The sequence below is a fragment of the Strongylocentrotus purpuratus genome, unplaced genomic scaffold, assembly GCF_000002235.5.
Source record: "Strongylocentrotus purpuratus isolate Spur 01 unplaced genomic scaffold, Spur_5.0 spur5_contig_869, whole genome shotgun sequence".
In the NCBI taxonomy this organism is placed as follows: Eukaryota; Metazoa; Echinodermata; class Echinoidea; order Camarodonta; family Strongylocentrotidae; genus Strongylocentrotus; species Strongylocentrotus purpuratus.
The window spans coordinates 460,823-479,114 of record NW_022145578.1 but is presented as its reverse complement, the minus strand read 5'-3'; the positions used below and the strand labels follow the sequence as shown (position 1 = coordinate 479,114).

Genomic DNA, 18,292 nt, shown 5'->3' with positions numbered 1-18,292 from the left:
ATGCATGTTGAACATCTGATGGGTGCCCCTTTTCCGTCGACTCATGCCCATTCTCATAAGTGCCCTTTTTCATCCCTGGCCGGTGACTGTCTCTTTTCAAGTGTAAGAAGTGCTCCATTTTTATTTCTGATTAACTACCCTTTGTAATTTGACATGTGCTCCATTTTGTGTGTGATAAGTGTGATAAGTGTCCAAACCTCAATTTTTCATCATATCGAATTGCGCAATACAGGCGAGACCGCGAAAAGCGTTTCCCTTGTTTCCTCTTTATAAGTTGTCATTGTCCACGCTCGCTTCGTTCACTCGCAAATGAATATTCAGACCATTCCACCCAACTGCAAAGTATTATATGATGCTTAAGCAATATCTTGTATGATGCATAGAGAGAAACAAATGAAGAAATCATCCCAGATAATGCAATCCCGCCCCCCCCCCCCACACACACACACCGGGAATAGAGGGACCGCATTCATGTTCCCAAAATGTCCGGTAAAGGGGTACTTTTCACGCACGCGTCTGGCTCGTAGCACACACAAAATCGGCCTGTATTGACTTTACACACACGGACTTAGGGTGGGGGGGGGGGGGGGGGGGGGAGTGTTTCAAAAGGAGGGAACATGCATACGCGTATACCCTATTACCACTGAGTGGTTGGGGGGATGCAATCACAATGTAGGGGTTTATAACAATGTCTGAGAAATGTATATTTTTTTGTTGAGATTTCCCGTTGTAATGTGCTTTCTTTTGTCCAGAAAGTTTCTTTTTTTTGTTGGTGCCCCCACTTTGGAAGTCGCTCCGCCGCCCCTGAAAGACATTGTTCTCTCTCTCTCTCTCTCTCTCTCTCTCTCTCTCTCTTCTACTCTCTACCAGCACAAGCAAAGTCTTGCCTCATAGCTGCAAGGAAGAGGCACTATATGAAATACTTAATGGATTGCATGGGATAGAATTAAAGAGAATGAACCCCAACATGTATTGGGATATGAGAGGGAGAGAGCGAGGGAGGGAGGGAGAGAGAGAGAGAGGGAGGGAGAGAGAGGGAGAGATAGGCTGAAGCAGAGGGGAAAGGAAGAAATTAGATAAATGAGGAGGTAGGTAGAGAGAAAGAGGGAGTGAGAGAGAGAGAGAGAGAGAGAGAGAGAGAGAGATGGGAGCAGTATATAAATGACTGATCAATACTACTCTCCTCTGAAGCAGAGGTCACCCGCCAGTCGGGTCAATGCTTTTGGGATTCCCCAAAACTGCGCATGCGTACATGTGCGCTCAAATTCAGACCTGTGTGTGTGTGTAATGTCGAATTAAATTTTGGGGGATTTATGAATTTAAAATGAAAATTTCGTGCGATGAGGTATCAATCTGTATTGTTCTGTTCTGTATGCCAAAATGTATTCGAAAGTGTCTAATATTACAAGCTGAAGGATGATTCTAGATCATTTGTAATACTTTGGAAACATAAAGCTTAAAAGCGTCTGATTTTAAAGACAAGTTTGGGGGATTTCCCAGCATTCCGTATAGCAGATTCAGTTAGTAATCTGTGCTCTGCAGTGCGGAAAACTGCGATCAAATTGCGAAATAGTTGGTGCAAGGCGACGATGTAGGGTTCAACATTGTTCAATTGCTGCCTTTTGCTCATATCTTGAATAACCCTCTCTGTTCGATCGATCAATCGAGAGAGAGAGAGAGAGAGAGCAGTATTTCTACAGATACACAGGATCTTCTTCTGAGATTCATTTTTCTGGTCTTACTCTTCATTCTGCCACCTGAATAAACCTCTCTCTTGTTTCAGCCTGAAGATTCCACATAACAACATTACCAGGTAAGATTATATCAAATATAATATTTCACCTTACCATTACATGAATATTTATGAAATTTTATCATAATTATATGCACGCGATTTTTATCTCTGCTCCATGCACATTTAATTAAATTGAGTTGGACTGTGACATTTATTTCCGCCTCGTGATCGGCAATGTAAGGTTGACAGAGTTTTTATATACATATCTTTAACTTTAATGTTCTACAATTATGTTGGATGTATCATATCATAATCACGGTAGTCCCTTTCAATGGTTGTAAGATTTTTCATTTTTTATTTGTTTCTATTATTTTTTCATTTCCCCCCTTTTGTTTTTGTATCATTATTATTATTATTACATATATATATATATATATATATATATATATATATATATATATATATATATATTTTTTTTTTTTGTGGGGGGGGGGGGGTGGGGTAGTATATTTACAGCCATGGAGAACGACAAATTAAATAGAAATAAAATACATGTAGGTTCGATTATGCTGACATATTGGGTGTGCCAATGAATTTCATTATTTGGTTGGGGAATTCCTTTGGCTACGCCTACACACATGCATGATTGTGTTTATATAATTGTACGGGTCAATACAGTTTAATAAATCGCACGATTGAGAATGTTCAATCCCACCGCATACTATACGATTCTTCTGCGATCCGATCTTCAAAGAAATAGCAATTGTATCAGATAAGGAAATCTAAGCAAGCATCATGTTATGTATCGAGTTACATCATAGTGTATTAAACGTTGCTTGCACGTATGTGCAGAGTTGAGACTTTGCACTAGTAAACATGGCGTTAATGGAAGTCAACATTATGATGATCTATTAATGTGTCCTGCTGACTGCGTCTTTGCACCAACCCACATACTGCAAACATAACAATGTTGGCGACGTACTTGTCTATCATCTTCTAACTATATTATGGTGTACGTGGATAAAGCAATTGTGGAAATCAGGGGCGGAGCTAGCTTTTTGCCAAGGGGGGGGGGGGGGTGACTTATTTGATTTTTTGTGTGTGGTTATTTTAAACCCCGGTAAGTGATGTTTTCCTGGCATCTACTAACATGCGGGGCATCGTCCACGAACCGCATAGCGACGAGGCGATTTTGTTTTGTTGTTGCTATTTTGAACCCCCATAAGAGATGTTTCCCTGGCATCTACTAATATCTACTAATTATGGTGGCCCTGAAGGGACATCGCGAATAGACTAAATCGTGAAAAATATGCGATAAAATTCACGATATCGTCAATTTTATCGCATATTTTTCACGAAGAAATTCACGAAATTGACGATATCGTGAACTTTAATCGTGAACTTTTCACTATGAAATTGACGATATCGTGAATTTTATCGTGAAAAGTTCACGATATAAAGTTCACGATATCGTCAATTTTATCGTGTACTCTATCGTGTATCGTGTACTCTCCTGACGGGCGCTTCGTAAACAAAACCAGCCCTAGCTGAGGGAGACAGAGAGAAGGAAAAAATGGAAAGGGAAAGAGAAGATAAAAGGAAAGAAAGAATAATAAGAAGAAAAGAGGGAAACGGGGGGGGGGGGGGGCGAAGGGCTCTTGCCTCCTCCTCACTCCCCCCCCCCCCCCCCTCCCCGCCAAAAAATAAATCAGAGAGAGAGAGAGAAGGGAAAGGGAAAGGGAAAGAGAAGATAAAAGGAAAGAAAGAAGAGGAAGAAGAAGAAGAAAAGAGGGAAACGGGGGCAAAGGGCTTTTACCTCGTCCCCCCGCCCCCCGCCAAAAAAATAAATAAGAGAGAGAGAGAGAAGGAAAGGGAAAGAGAAGAAAGAAAGAGAAAAACGAAAAGAGGGAGAATAGGAAAGAAGGAAAAGAAAGAAAAGAAAGGAGGCAAGAGCCCTTCGCCCCTGTTTCCCTCTTTTCTTATTCTTTTTCCTCTTCTTTCTTTCCTTTTATATTTTCTTTCCCTCTCCCTTCTCTTTCCCTTTATGGCGGGAGGGGGAGGGGGAGGTAAGAGCCTTTCGCCCTTCCCCCGTTTCCCTCTTTCCGTCTTCTTCTTCTTTCTTTCCTTTTATATTTTCTTTCCCTTTCCCTTTCCCTTCTCTCTATCTCTCTCTCTCTCTCTCCTATTTATTTGTTGGCGCGGGAGGGGGGAGGAGGCAAGAGCCCCTCTTTTCTTCTTATTCTTCTTCCTTTCCTTTTTTATTCTCTTTCCCTTTCCCTTCTCTCTCTCTCTCTCTCTCTCTTATTTATTTTTTGGGCGGGGGGATGCAAGAGCCCTTCGCCCCCGTTTCCCTTTTTTCTTCTTCTTCTTCCTCTTCTTTCTTTCCTTTTACCTTCTCTTTCCCTTTCCCTTTCCCTTCTCTCTCTATCTCTTATTTATTTTTTTGGCGGGGGTGGGGAGGGAGGAGGCAAGAGTCCTTCGCCCTTCCCCCGTTTCCCTCTTTCCTTCTTATTCCTCTTCTTTCTTTCCTTTTATATTTTCTTTCCCTTTCCCTTCTCTCTCTTATTTATTTTTGGCGGGGGGGGGGGGAAGGAGGCAAGAGCCCTTCGCCCCCCCCCCCCGTTTCCCTCTTATTCCTCTTCTTTCTTTCCCTTTCCCTTCTCTCTCTCTCTCTCTCTCTCTCTTATTTATTTTTTTGGCGGGGGGGGGGGAGGTAAGAGCCTTTCGCCCTTCCCCCGTTTCCCTCTTTCCTTCTTCCTCTTCTTTCTTTCCTTTTATATTTTCTTTCCCTTTCCCTTTCCCTTCTCTCTCTCCTTATTTATTTTTTGGCGGGGGGGGGGGGGGGAGTGAGGAGGAGGCAAGAGCCCTTCGCCCCCCCCCCCGTTTCCCTCTTTTCTTCTTATTATTCTTTCTTTCCTTTTATCTTCTCTTTCCCTTTCCCTTTTTTCCTTCTCTCTGTCTCCCCCAGCTAGGGCTGGTTTTGTTTACGAAGCGCCCGTCAGGAGAGTACACGATAGAGTACACGATAGAGTACACGATAAAATTGACGATATCGTGAACTTTATATCGTGAACTTTTCACGATAAAATTCACGATATCGTCAATTTCATCGTGAAAAGTTCACGATAAAGTTCACGATATCGTCAATTTCGTGAATTTCTTCGTGAAAAATATGCGATAAAATTGACGATATCGTGAATTTTATCGCATATTTTTCACGATTTAGTCTATTCGCGATGTCCCTTCAGGGCCACCATAACTAATACTATGTGGGTCTGGACACAATGATGGCGTTTTTCTATGCACATCACAGTTTCACTTTTCAGCACACAAGGGGGTTAAACCTAGAAATCACCTTCCCTGTAAGCCAGGTTGTCTTGAGGCCAAATTCTGCACATAGCTAGGCGTAGGACTGGCGAAGGCATTACACTGACAAGCCCACAATCACGACGATGTGCAATCCAAGCAGAATCCATAATTATCCACTTTTTCCCAGTGTCTCATAATCCAGTCGTTCCATATTATCTAATCCGTTCCTTGTCGCCAAAATTGTTATGCTTTAAATATGTGGGTTTGTTGCAAAGACGCAGTAAGCAGGACACATTTAAACAAAGTTACCATCATACTGTTGACTTCCAATGTTTTATGCCAAGTCTCAACTCTGCGCATGCGTACACGCAATGCTCAACACAACGATGTCTTAACACATCATTCTCGTGATGTAAGTTCTAAATTATGATAAGAATACCAACAATCTGAATTTTAGTGCATAATCTACCTCTTCTATAGTCAGAATAAAAGCCATTGAATCGTATACAATCGCACGACTGGTGTGACAAAACTGACATCTCTCACGAATCTGAGCCGATTTTTTTTTTCTTTTCTAAGGAAGCATGAAACGCCTTGGAATTTCAATATTATTAACTATGGCTGTGACCATTCAGATCATCGGTCATTTAGATTTTACATTTGAATATTCTTATGAAATGCTATAGCAAATTATTCCAAAATCGGATCGTTGTGAGATTATCGTGTGGTGTGGTCTTCAGGGGCAGATCCGTGCAGGGGGCCTGGGGGCGCACGCCCCCTTTTACCTTCCCAAAATATATTTTTAAATAAATGATCAGTTTACTAATTTCAAAATGCCTCAGAATGTATACCATAAAGCGTTGATTTCTTTTAGGGCCTGCAGAGTCCCTTGTGAACAGAATCTTTGTCGCTATGTCAGGTTAGATTTTCAATTACAGTCAAACCTGTCTTTAGTGGCCATGTATTTTGTCTCCCTCGAGAAACAAATGTGTGTTGTAAAACCTGTCTATAGTGGCCACGTTTTCTGTTTCCCTTGGGTGGCCTCAACAGACAGGTTTGACTGTATTAGAACAAGGTGGAATAGTTTGTTGTCTGTTTGGAACGAGGAGGATGTAGGTAATACAAAGTTTTGGTATGGGGTCATGAATTTGGTTCAAATTAACATAATGGAAGCATATGCGATCCTACAATATTCATTGATCGTTGTCGCGGTTGAAATCGAGTCTAAAGTTATGAAATTGTAAACAATAAACTCTTTATGTTGTATAGCCCCCTCTCAAGGTCAAGATATTAATTAAGCTATAAAACAATGTTTCTTGACTAAAATCGACCGATTAGCTATTCCCGTTTGGAAATTATATATCACAACTACATATACTGAGATTTTCATGGTCGCAGCTGCCATTATACGGCCGTAGACGCTATTTGAAATTTATCAAAATTAACCGGGAGCACCGGTAAATTTTTATATTCAAATTTTCTCGAAAGCAGAAGTGTTTTAGGGCCTAAATTTTCTAGTGCTTTTAATATATCCACAGGGGCATCCAAATATATCAGAATTGTAAAGAATCACTATCCACCCAATTTTCAAAATTTCCCCAAACTTTGTATTACCTTTAACGTCGTTCTGGCTCCAAACAGACCTAAATACGTTATTATTAAACTGTCAATCAATATCCTATCTCTGTTCATCTGTCTGGAAATCACATGGTTTCGACCGTGCTTGAAATGATGAAGTGAAACATTATCAAGATTTTATTTGTAAGCGACCACGGGCTAAAAATTAAATATCTATTTAAATTTGCATTATCCTGTGTACAAACAATCAACCCATTTATCCCTTGGTTTCTTGTTGCTTTGCGCTGGAGATCCACTATCGCATGACGGCTTTACCAGAGCATAACATACCTGGTTACATTATATAGGCATGTTATAAAACCCATCCTTTTCATATCAAGTTAGTTACCTCTTGCCTAGAATATATTTATTCCTAAATGACCAATAACCCCTTTTATGAATTAGAAAATTAGTTATGCATCATTAACACCAACATTAACCCCAACATTAACCCCATTTTCTAATCTCATTTTGATATTTACAAGTCCATTATTAACTTTATTGGCTTGGTCTTGTTGCTCTGTTCACCAGCAGTCCATATGCTTAAACTGCTGGCGAACAGAGCAACATGACCGAGCTCTATAATTATTAGGATCTCTGTCCAGTAGTGCAGTGTTTGTGCCCTCAACCTGGATCGACCAAATCAATTGATTCATAATATATATATATCTTTCCCCGTAACATGAGAGTAATATTAATCGCTTCATTTTTTAATTAAATGTAATGTTAATTGTTATTGTATAATTGTGTTAAATGGGGGCACGCTACAAGAGTCCTATCTCGCACCCCGGGGCAACGTGTCTGACACGGCCGGTTGTAGCAACTACTCCGAAGATCAAGACACATTTATCTAAGACACGAACGAACGAAGGTTCAAAGTTGTGCGGGGCCCTTAAGCGGACCCCAGACCCCACGCAGAAAAGGCTTCGCGCTCGCATTTTCGTACATTTTGATCCCCCCCCCCCCTGGAAAATCCTGGAATTTCCCCTGGTCTTTACACTATATTTCAAATAATAATATCGCTGACGAATAGCCTCATGGGCTAAAGAACGAAATTTTTGATGTTACAAAAACGATATTTCCTGGACTATTTGATTTCCATTTATTGCACGTGAATAGTTTCAGAGCAATTGACCATCTCATAGAGCATGTTTCAAAGATGACCAGATCTTGTTCTTTTTTTGCCGACATTACGGACTAAGGTTCATCCCACAATAACAAAGTCACCTACATTTCTTTTTTTAAGGTACCTTAAAGGTACTATGTCCCAATTGCAGCCAACATCAAATTCTGCAGAACTTTGCAGGAATTAAGAAAATGTCAAGTATGTCCTACCTGTGAAATTTAAACGTTAGCAGTGTCAAGTATATACAAGGAAACCCGTTGACATTCTAGACTTCACTGTCAAAAACTATTAAGTGACTGACTGACTTTTTTTCTTTCTTTGGTAATAAAATATGAAAATTAATGGGCTGTAAAGGTACATGAGCATTTGTCTACATCAATAACCCACTTCTTGTAATGGCCAACATAAAACTGATTGAATCTTTGCACAGCACAGAACGTACGACCATTCGGTATATACAAGGGTCTGAAAATCAGACTATTATTAAAATGATTGCAATCACTAAAGTCGATTCGACAACTAATGGTCGTTATTTTCCCACTAAAAGACATTTTCAATCCCTTTCGTTTTGAGGGAAGTTCTAATTTAGTATTATCTTTCAAATGCCGTTGGTATTTAACCTTTTCATTTTTTTTTGGCTGCAAATGGGACATAGTACCTTTAAGGCTTAAGCTATTCTTTTGGAATATACGGTACCAAATTTTGATCAGACGAATGAACACATGCACGTTCGGCAAAACTACTTTGGTCATAAATCCATGCTTTATTTTCGCTCTAAATCTAATTATGTATGTTGGAGACACGTGGCCATCTTTTTAGTACCTATATACAGACATCGCACTAGTTGGAGGAGTTTTTAAAAGTACATTTATTTTACCAAGATTATGAGCCTCAATTGACTTTTGTAGATATATATGGCCCGACTATGGTAGCCGACGAGACTCTGTAGCAAACCATTCGTTACGAAACTTGAAAATTGAAAACTGATCTGCGTTTAGGAATATTTCGAACATTTAGGGAAAATAATGTCTATTAAGACATCGTTAGCCCTTCTAAATACCAGGATATCTTACATCATTAGAGCCATGAGTCAGGGCAAGAGGCTTCGACACTACCAGGAGGAGCTCGCTGCTCCAGGGCTTCAAGGCTATAACTACATCATCTGCGCCCCTACGGGTTCGGGTAAAACGATGACGGCTGCTTCGCTCTGCCATCGTAGGATGGTCGAACTGAAGAAACAAGGAGAGCGCTTTAAAGGTAATTTTACAAGTCATTAAAGTACAATTTTCCACTTTCGATCTGTGTAAGATGTTTCCCCCAGAAAATGACAGACAGACCTCAGGAAACGTATTCTACCTGTTAAGAAAATAATGAAAATCCTAAGGTATCAAACCATCCACACAATACCAAGACATAACCGGGATTCTTTACCGGGTTGAGCTAGGGGCGGGGGGGGGAATTATGTTTAACAAACCAGCAAAAGAAAGGGGGCATGTTATTTTGTTTTAACCATCTCTAAAACCCCGCTAAAAACATACTACTTCTAAGCCTTGAAGGGGAACTGAAAACAATGATGTAACTTGATTGTGATTGTCAATGTAATCTGAATTCTCTTCACAATTATGAATCCGTCTCTCTCTCTCTCTCTCTCTCCGGAGTCAGCCACCTTCATCGTCCCGACACGCCATCTGAAGGGTCAGCAACGCGATGCATTCTGGGATATCTTCAAGCCGACCTCGGCAGTGGCCGTCACGAAGACGAGCCAATTCCGAAGAACCTTCGACAATCCCAGCGTCCATGTCCTCATGATCACCGCTCAGATCCTGGTCAACGCGCTCCACAATGGCCACTTCCGGTTCGAGGAGCTCTCGATGCTGGTATTTGACGAGTGTCATCATACGACGCAGAACCACCCTTACAACGAGATCATGAAGGTGTATATGCAAGAGAAGAAGCGGCTGATTGATAGGAAGAAGAGAGGAGCTTGGTTGGTTGGGCTGCCATTTGGAGGTCTGCCTCAGATAGTTGGTAAGCTGCACATTCGAGGCTGATAGGTGATTTAAAGCCCCACTGCACTACTTATAGCTTCTTGCGCCCTCTATATAACAAACAATGCCTAGTCGGTGACCATTGGTCCCCATGATCCCCTTTTTCTTATGTTAATTGAGAGCTGATTTGATGAGATAACCAGGCACGTAGCCACGGGGTTGAACTTTTTTAGACCCCTCCCCAGGACGTCGATCGATTATAACCTATGTGCCCCCCCCCCCCCCCAAAAAAAAAAAAAAACATCAAACTCTGGCTACGGCCCTGGAGATAACCACCTGACGGTGACCATGGTGGAAGGTCTAATCCCTCCCGGCCAAACTAGTGCAGAGGGACTTTAAATTTCCAAAGAAATTTCGAAAGTCGCAACGGCTTTCGAAAAATGAACCTTCGACAGTTTAAAAAGCCTTGTGCGTCACCTATTTCAATGATCGAGTGAATATCATAGGTATTACGTAACACGAACCTAATTTCTAACAGCAGACCAATATGGTTTAAGAAAATTCCCTTGTTGATTTATCGAAAGCCCGAGTGAACGTGTTTTTGAGAAGACAGGGAAGGAGAGATAAGATAAGATGCAGGCTAGGGGAGACACGAATAGGAATTATGTAAAATACGAGACTTCATATTTCAAGGTGCATTTTCCTTGATCTGGGTAACCAGTCGTACGGGTCCTTCCTTTTCACAATTCAAAATATAATTTTGATTTAATTACAGGATCTTAAAGGCCCACTGTACTACTTTTAGCTACTTGCTCCCTCTATATAGAAAATGCCTAATCGGTGACCATTGCATAAGCTTTAAAAGGAAAACGTCTGCGGATGTCTAAAATAATATTTCGTTTCATTTCTTGCAAGATAGCATACTGTTATCGAACACGATCGCAAAGACTTTCGAAAAATCAACCTAAGGTAATTCAGTAGCCCTTTGCGTCATCTTTTGAACAGTCGAATGACATATTACATAATCAGAACAAGCTTATTAAGGCAATTCAACAGGGTGTAGACATTGACTTAATTTGGTTTTTCGAAAGTCTTGCGAGTCTTTGAATCGGTGCATTTCACCTTTATTCAAGGGTAATCTTGTGACGTACAAATTCCTCAAATTTTAATAATTGAAAAAGAGAATGTGTATCGCATATGAGTTGCACGTATAGGGACTTTTTTAATTGCACGTCGACATAATGAACTGCTACGTGTGACGTCCTTTGTAAGCAATGACAGTGCCTTAAAATGACGTCACACGTAGTAGTCCCCTATGTCAACGTGCACATCTAAAAGTCCCTAATGATGATGTATTTCGTCGGCTCTTTGTGCATGTTCTCTTTGATAATCCAGGTTTAACAGCATCTCTTGGAACGGGTGGGTCAGCTGACGCAGTGAAACACGTCGTCAATCTGTGCGCCAACCTGGACTGCACTGGTGTTGTAACAGTTACAGATCCTTCCAACGTCAAAGGTATGAAAAAAGGTGTCCCATCACTCTGTTCCCCACATGTCCTGTGGCAAGACATTATTCTACATTTGCTTCTCCCCACCCAGGTGTAGAATACCCGGTAGGAAGTATTTCCTCGAGTGATTTGAGCGTATTCCCTCTGCCCTCTATATACCCTCGCATGAGCAACTTTAAAAGCTTACTAGTATTCGCAAAAACATCATCAATAACACTTTTTTTGGGGGGGGGGGGGGGGTTTAACGACAATTGTCTTTGGCACGATTACTCCGCGTCCATTTCCTACAATAAGCGAATTCTGAACCTCAACACTGGACCCAACGCTATAACCTTACACCAACCGTATCCCCAACCCTAACCCTAACTCTTACGCGAAATCTAACATAAAACCCAATTTCAATCTTATCCCTAAGCCTATCTCTATCGCTGTATCGCAATAAAGTCCAGGGCAAGTGTCGCCAGAGCAAACGTCGGATCACCTGTGTTTTTAAAAATAATTTTTCATGGGCACGTGCACACAGACCGACTCACTTTACTCCAGCAGGCCAGGGGTGGCGAGTCTTACAATAAATTTCGGATCAAGATCTCAATTATTTTTCATATTTTATCATCGCACAGAGCTGGAAGGTATCAACAGACCCCCCGAGCTGGATGAAATAATCTCTACCCCTCCCAGGGCGCCCTCAGAAATCAGCACCTGCTTCTTGAAGACACTAAAGACTCTTATGGTAGATATGGAGAAACGTTTCTTGATTGGAAAGGCGGTCGGTGATCCTTCCCGACCGTACGGATCGATCTTATATGAGACATGGATTGGGCAAATAGCATCCACAGCAGAACAGAAGAACATGTCCCTCTTTATTGGTAAATAATGATAATGATAATAATAGTAATAATAGTAATAATTACAATATCAGTTAATTGGGAGTGCTAAAACCAAAAAGTCCCATCGCGTTTATAAAATCAATGAATCTGAAGAAAAACAATAAATAAACAGATGCGTAAAACAGTTCCATCACATTATATTACTGAAGAAAGAAGTTATGATATTGATTTTTATTAAATAGATATTTACAAGATTAATGGTAGAGTGGATACTAGCGGTAAGTCATGCCAACTATCACGATTTATATATTTTTTTCTTGATTCAATGAAAACAAATGTGGCTATTTTACAGCCGCGTCCTATCTTCTGAAGCTAAACATGGCCCTCCAAACCTACGAGGATCTACCAGCCGGCTACGTTTTGCATGCATTAGAGGCTTTTAAGGAACAGAAGCGGCTCGAGTTTGACATGAACAAGGCGGGAAAAGCGTGCAGAGAAATGTATGAAGACCGTGTGGCCAAGTTGAAGCAGCTGGCACGCAAGGAGGATCCCCTGAGCACTCCTAAACTCAAAGAACTGGTTGACAAGCTGAAACATGTATTCACCACAATACCAAATTCGAGAGGTAAATATTTTACGAACTAGAGCAAAATAACACCGAGTTCCTATAGGCAATCTATTTATTCAGATGGTCATATCTCAGTCAATACTGAACATGTTCAATTCTCGCTACCCTAAATAGGTACGAAAATCTCGAAATTCGCGAGATGAGGTAATTTTCACTCTCTCGGGTCGTCACTACAACTTCCGGTATAGAGTCCCATCCCGCTGGCGCTAGCGCCTGTGTTCGCTGTGCAGAGTTTTCACGCACGCTAAAATCGATGCCAATCAGTGTAATTTGTACAGATTATAATATGCAATGGAAAGCTTCGGGCAGAATTAGTGACTTTAGCACAAAAGGCCGTTAAACTCTACCGTGAAAGAGAGGGTTGTGATCACGAACGCCTGCACAGGAAGCTGTAATGTCGAAAAGCTATCCCATAATGCAATGCGCGTTTTCAGGATTTTCCCCGGATCTCGGCAGAATCGCTATTTGGGGTAGCGAGAATTGGTTTTTGACCTTTGGACATTATTTTTGTATGCTCTTTCGGAAAATGAGGTAAAAATTGAGAAATTCTGAAAATAGATTTTTATGATGTCACAGCTTCGGTACTCTATTTCCTCCAGATAAAGTAATATGGGGAGCAATTTCGCCCCCACCCTCTTTCCGACAATCCTGGATCCGCTCCCTTAGTGAATTCTCAGACATTATGGAAACATGTTGGTCTTCTTTTACAGGCATTGTACTTGCAAGGACACGGTTCGCTACCCGAGCCCTGTATGACTTCATCGGATACCACTTCGGTTACTCGACATCGAAGGTACGACCGACTCGGATCGTCGGTCAGGGCAAAGAAATGGAAGATGCCCAAACTGCGGCAAAACAAGAAGCTGCGCTTAATCAATTCAGGACAGGTGAATGGTCTTGCGTTTTTTTTTTACTTTGTTTCCGTTCCTTCTAACATCATTTATTGATGTATTATAAGCACTGTATACAAAGTTTTAAAACTTTTTTTTCTTCCTGATATTAGAATCTTCTTTACTTTTTTCTTTTCTTTTACTTCCGGTGCAATAATATATCTGTAAAGCGCTTAGAGACGTCCGAGATGTATTAAGCGATATAAAAGCTGAATATTATTATTATTATTATTATTACTAAGATGGATAAGCCAGGCTTTATTAAAGCCGAAGAGATGGAAGCTGCAGGATACAACGTGCTACTCACCAGTGAATATCAGTTACACGTCGGTTAAGAGATGTTCTTGGATGAAATAGCACATCATTATCAACAAATTACATTTTCCACGAGATATGTACTTGATGTATAGACTAGAGCCGTTAGAAAGTGGTTGTTTTCAGTACATTTTGTTTAAATATACCGAGGTCAATAGCAAAACAAACATATAATAAGATAAATCACATACTGTTGCTTTACTAAATGTGATTTTTTTTTTATTCATACATTTAGACAACAATAGTTCGCAATTAATATCCTTACAGTAAAACAGAAATATTAACTTCAACCTTAGAGCAAGCACAATACCTAACACTAAAAGTCAACCGTAAGAAAAATGGCAATCATGACTCTGACCCTATCGAAATACAGCCTGGAGCAAAAGTCCTCTGGGCGTAATATTGGGGCACCTATAATCATTCATGTCCGACGATTTCATTCTCTTTCGAAGGCGAGGCCAATCTCCTGATCGCCACTGACATCGTGCAGGAAGGCCTCGACGTCCCTGCCTGTAATTTCATCATCCGGTACAACTTCGTCAGCAATGAGATCGGAACGGTGCAGTCGAAAGGACGAGCTAGAGCTCAAAATTCACAGTGCTTCCTCCTTGTAGAAGAGTAAATAATTATGCTCCTATACATGTATTTTAACTTCAATTTGGAAGTACAAAGCCAGATTTGAAATTAGTAACTAATTCTCGATTATTGTAAAGTCGATAGAGAAGGAGATCGAGATTGGGTTAAGATTCACCTGCGCTCTATTCTAAGTTTCCTTTTTTTAATTATATAGTTAGATGGTTTTTCAATACGCCATGTTCTCTCAAAAAGAAAAGCGTATGAATAGAGTTAGAAGTCTTTCCATAGTTTTGATTACGCAAAAGTGCTATGCTCACACTTTTTCCACAGTGTGGTACATTTTTACACACTGTGGGCATAGAAGTTTCGCATTGTGTCTACCTCAAATCGAGATCACTCACTGGGTTACGAACACTTTCATAATAACAATTATGTGAACAACATTCCAGACTATGGTCGCAGAAAGAACCACACCAAATTTTACACCACAGTAAGATCACACATTGTGATTTCAACTTTTTAGAAGCAATGTAAACACACTGTCCACAATGGGTGAAGACTGTGGTAATACAAAATCAGAGTCCACACAATACCATATAACCTCACTTTCATTTTTGACAGTGTCGAGACATTGTTCACACCGGCAGCAGACTGTGATCACAAATAAACTTTACAAAATTGCGTACGCGCCACAATGAGACCACATGACATTTAGATCGCTACCATGCTAGTAACAACGTAAACACTGTGGGCATACTGTGGTCACAAAGGGAAACTCAGAGTGTCACCAACCCAGTATAACCACATTATTCGAACATCTCCATGTTTTTGAGAATGTGTACACACTTTGCTTTCAATGTTTCCGGAATATTTGAGAAACCGTACTTCCTGGCGGTTCACACAAAACCACAGTGTCAAATAATCTCACGGTTAAAGGTAAAGACCAGTTTTGGAACTCGCCCCCCCCCCTCTCAAAAAATTAAATGGAAGCTCTTATTACCAATCATGTGAAAGAATATGTTTTGACTAATACGCGATGATACAAATTGTGCTGAGAAACCGCCTACTAATTGATATATTTGGTAAATTAGTATATCTATTTGGACCTTATAGATATCCCGCACGTGTCGCGTAGTCCCATATACATCTTTCTGTGTACAGTGGTTGTACCTTTACCGAGACTGGGCAAAATTTATTATGATTTTGATGACTCCAGAACCTTGCAGTACACACAAATACTTACACGCTACATGATCAACTTTTTCTGATCCATTCCACAACGTTTCTTTCACAATGCAGTTGCATGACCCGAACTTACCTTTATCTTTAATGTTACAGAGACTCCATAAATGAGAAGAGAGAACATCAGAACAGGACAAGGGTAAGAGACATGGACGCAGCAATCAAGAAGATCAACACCATGGACAAAGAAACATGGCTTGGCAAAGTCGGAGACAAACAAGTGAGACACAATTTTACGGAATCAAATGCAGATGACGTTTATGTTATATGTTATTATTTGTTCAAACATATTTATACAGGTACACAAGATCAGAGGTAAATATGTTTTGCATCTTGGACCTGGTATTAAAAACATCATATAAAAAGGAGTTAAAATAACAAAGTATAACAAAGTAAAATAAGCAATACATCATAGTAATACAAAATATGGTAGTATAATAATTCAAGGCCTCAACAACAATGAATCTAACTATAAATGAATGCTACTGTACATAATATGTCAACATAAAATAGTCATATAAGAGTATGCAAATGTGAGGTTTCAGATTAGAGGTTGAGGTAATTTCAATGGATTCGATTTTGATTTGGTTTAATTCATCAAGCACTGTAAAGATAATTAAAGAAATATACTTAGCTTTACATTTTCAATGCTTCCACGAACAGAGAGGGGGGAAATGGATATGGTAAATAAAAAAGAAGGTAACATATTGTCCCCTTTTGCAATGTTTTGTCCACATTATGTTGTAAAGAGAGACAGTTTTGAGGGAAGAAACTCCGAAGAGGGACGTTTGAAATTCAAATTTTCTCATATCCTTTCACAATTATCAATATTTAAGTGGAACATGGTTTTTCAGTACATATTTCGTTTTGTGGGTAAAGGGTCCCTTGCTCATATCGGAAAACTGTTATGGATAGCAAGACCAATCTCCGATACTTTCCTCTCTCACAGCTTGATATGTTAGGAGTAAAGGGAACAAGTCAGAAAGCTACTTCAACACGGGCTTCAACATCACGATTGTCATTAGCTCTCCGGCGAACTACCGCAAACCATCCATCTCGCTCTCTATGCACGCACTGCAGAAAGTACGCACGATCGGACGTCGACGCGCTGTATGATGATGGTGAGGCTCCTAGCCATGTTCAGATGGCAGCAAGAAACATGCTCTCGGACAGGGCGAGAAAACAAGCCGTGACGTCACTCTCTAGGATGTCTGCAGGCCAGAGGCAAAGAGCAGGTATGCACATTGACCAGTACCCTGATGAGGTTTACAAATTTAAAATATTACCAAATAAATTTAGGAATAGCCTGACGTCCGATCTGATAAGAACTATCCTAATTAGGCTATGGTTTTGCCCTTTCCTTCTTACAAAGACGTGCTTAGTTGTTAAAACGGAATAAAAGCTTGCTGAACATTTTTTATGACGATTGTTTGGAAAGGAGTTTTTGTTATACATCCTATAATCCAGATAATTTTTAAATGTGTCGTAGAACTCATTTCTATAATAATGACAAGTTGTTTGATTTTTAAACCTGCTTAATACAACTATTTATCATACTAAAATGCGTAGTTTGTTGACAAGGCTAGACAGAGTAGAATTTTAGGAATAATTATGGATCCCTTTGCTGTTTTGTATCATTCCATTACATTTATGACAAGAGGCATACATGGAGAATCGTTTTTATACTGACCTGCTTTCTTTGTTCTCAGCCGTTTATCATTTTCTATTTTTTTCCCCGTCTAGATTCTTGTCGTAACTGTGGTAGAACTGTCACCAGTCGATGATCTTCAGTCCAGGACCACGTGGGGCTCTAGAATTTTACAGAATGTGGGGAGGGGAGGGGGCTGCCACTCTTTAAAAAAGAGCAGAATTTTGTGTACGCAAGTACAACCACGAGCGGCATTCTTAAGGGACCTAGGCGCTTCATAAACGACACCTATCAACTAGGGATGCATAATCGCCTGCGTGGGTATTTCAGGTATACCACTTGGGTTTTAAAAAGGTTACCCTCTCCCCCTCATCCACCACTACTTCCATCGTCCTTTTTTCATAGATGTGACCCCAGGGGCGTACGCAGGGGGGTGTTTTGGGGGTTCAAACCCCCCCTTTGGTATTTTAATGTATGTAAACCCCCCTAAAAAACCTAAAAGCCCCCCCCCCCCCCCTTTGGCTTTTTTTTTTTTTTTTTTTTTTATTTAAAAAAAAAAAAAAAAAAAAAAAAATTATACCCACGGCTAACCTAAATAAGGTGACCTTACCCCCCCCCCCATACGTAAAAAAATGTCAAATTTTGAAATTTTGAGACAAAAAAAAAAGAAAAAAAGTGTCCTCTTACCCCCCCCCCCCCCCCCCCCCCCCCCCCCCCCCCCCCCTGAGCGACTTTTCGGCCGGCGCGATTTTCAAATTTTTAAAACCCCCCCCCCCTTGAAAAAATCCTGCGTACGCCCCCATCTCTCCAGGAAAGTCTTGGAAGTTCAAAAAGTCAAAAACGCTTATTCATATAAATATTGTTAACATTAATTCACCACCAAG

The 18,292-nt window shown here is 40.4% G+C and overlaps 1 protein-coding gene across 2 annotated transcripts; it reads left to right on the top strand.

Moving 5' to 3' along the window:
• Nucleotides 1-1,412: 1,412 nt before the first annotated feature.
• On the top strand, nt 1,413-17,820 carry LOC589895 (probable ATP-dependent RNA helicase DDX58). 2 transcript variants are annotated; one of them, XM_030976109.1, is made up of 11 exons: nt 1,413-1,813; nt 8,869-9,044; nt 9,450-9,815; nt 11,171-11,290; nt 11,903-12,148; nt 12,462-12,734; nt 13,448-13,624; nt 14,395-14,560; nt 15,857-15,980; nt 16,710-16,995; nt 17,504-17,820. In XM_030976109.1, the coding sequence occupies exons 2-11, from the start codon at nt 8,873-8,875 to the stop codon at nt 17,542-17,544; spliced, it is 1,971 nt and encodes a 656-aa protein (XP_030831969.1). In that variant the 5' UTR covers nt 1,413-1,813; nt 8,869-8,872; the 3' UTR covers nt 17,545-17,820. The 2 variants fall into 2 exon arrangements, with proteins under 2 accessions (XP_030831969.1, XP_011663010.2); XM_011664708.2 differs by lacking the exon at nt 1,413-1,813 and having other exon boundaries at nt 8,673-9,044.
• The last annotated feature ends 472 nt before the right edge of the window (nt 17,821-18,292 follow it).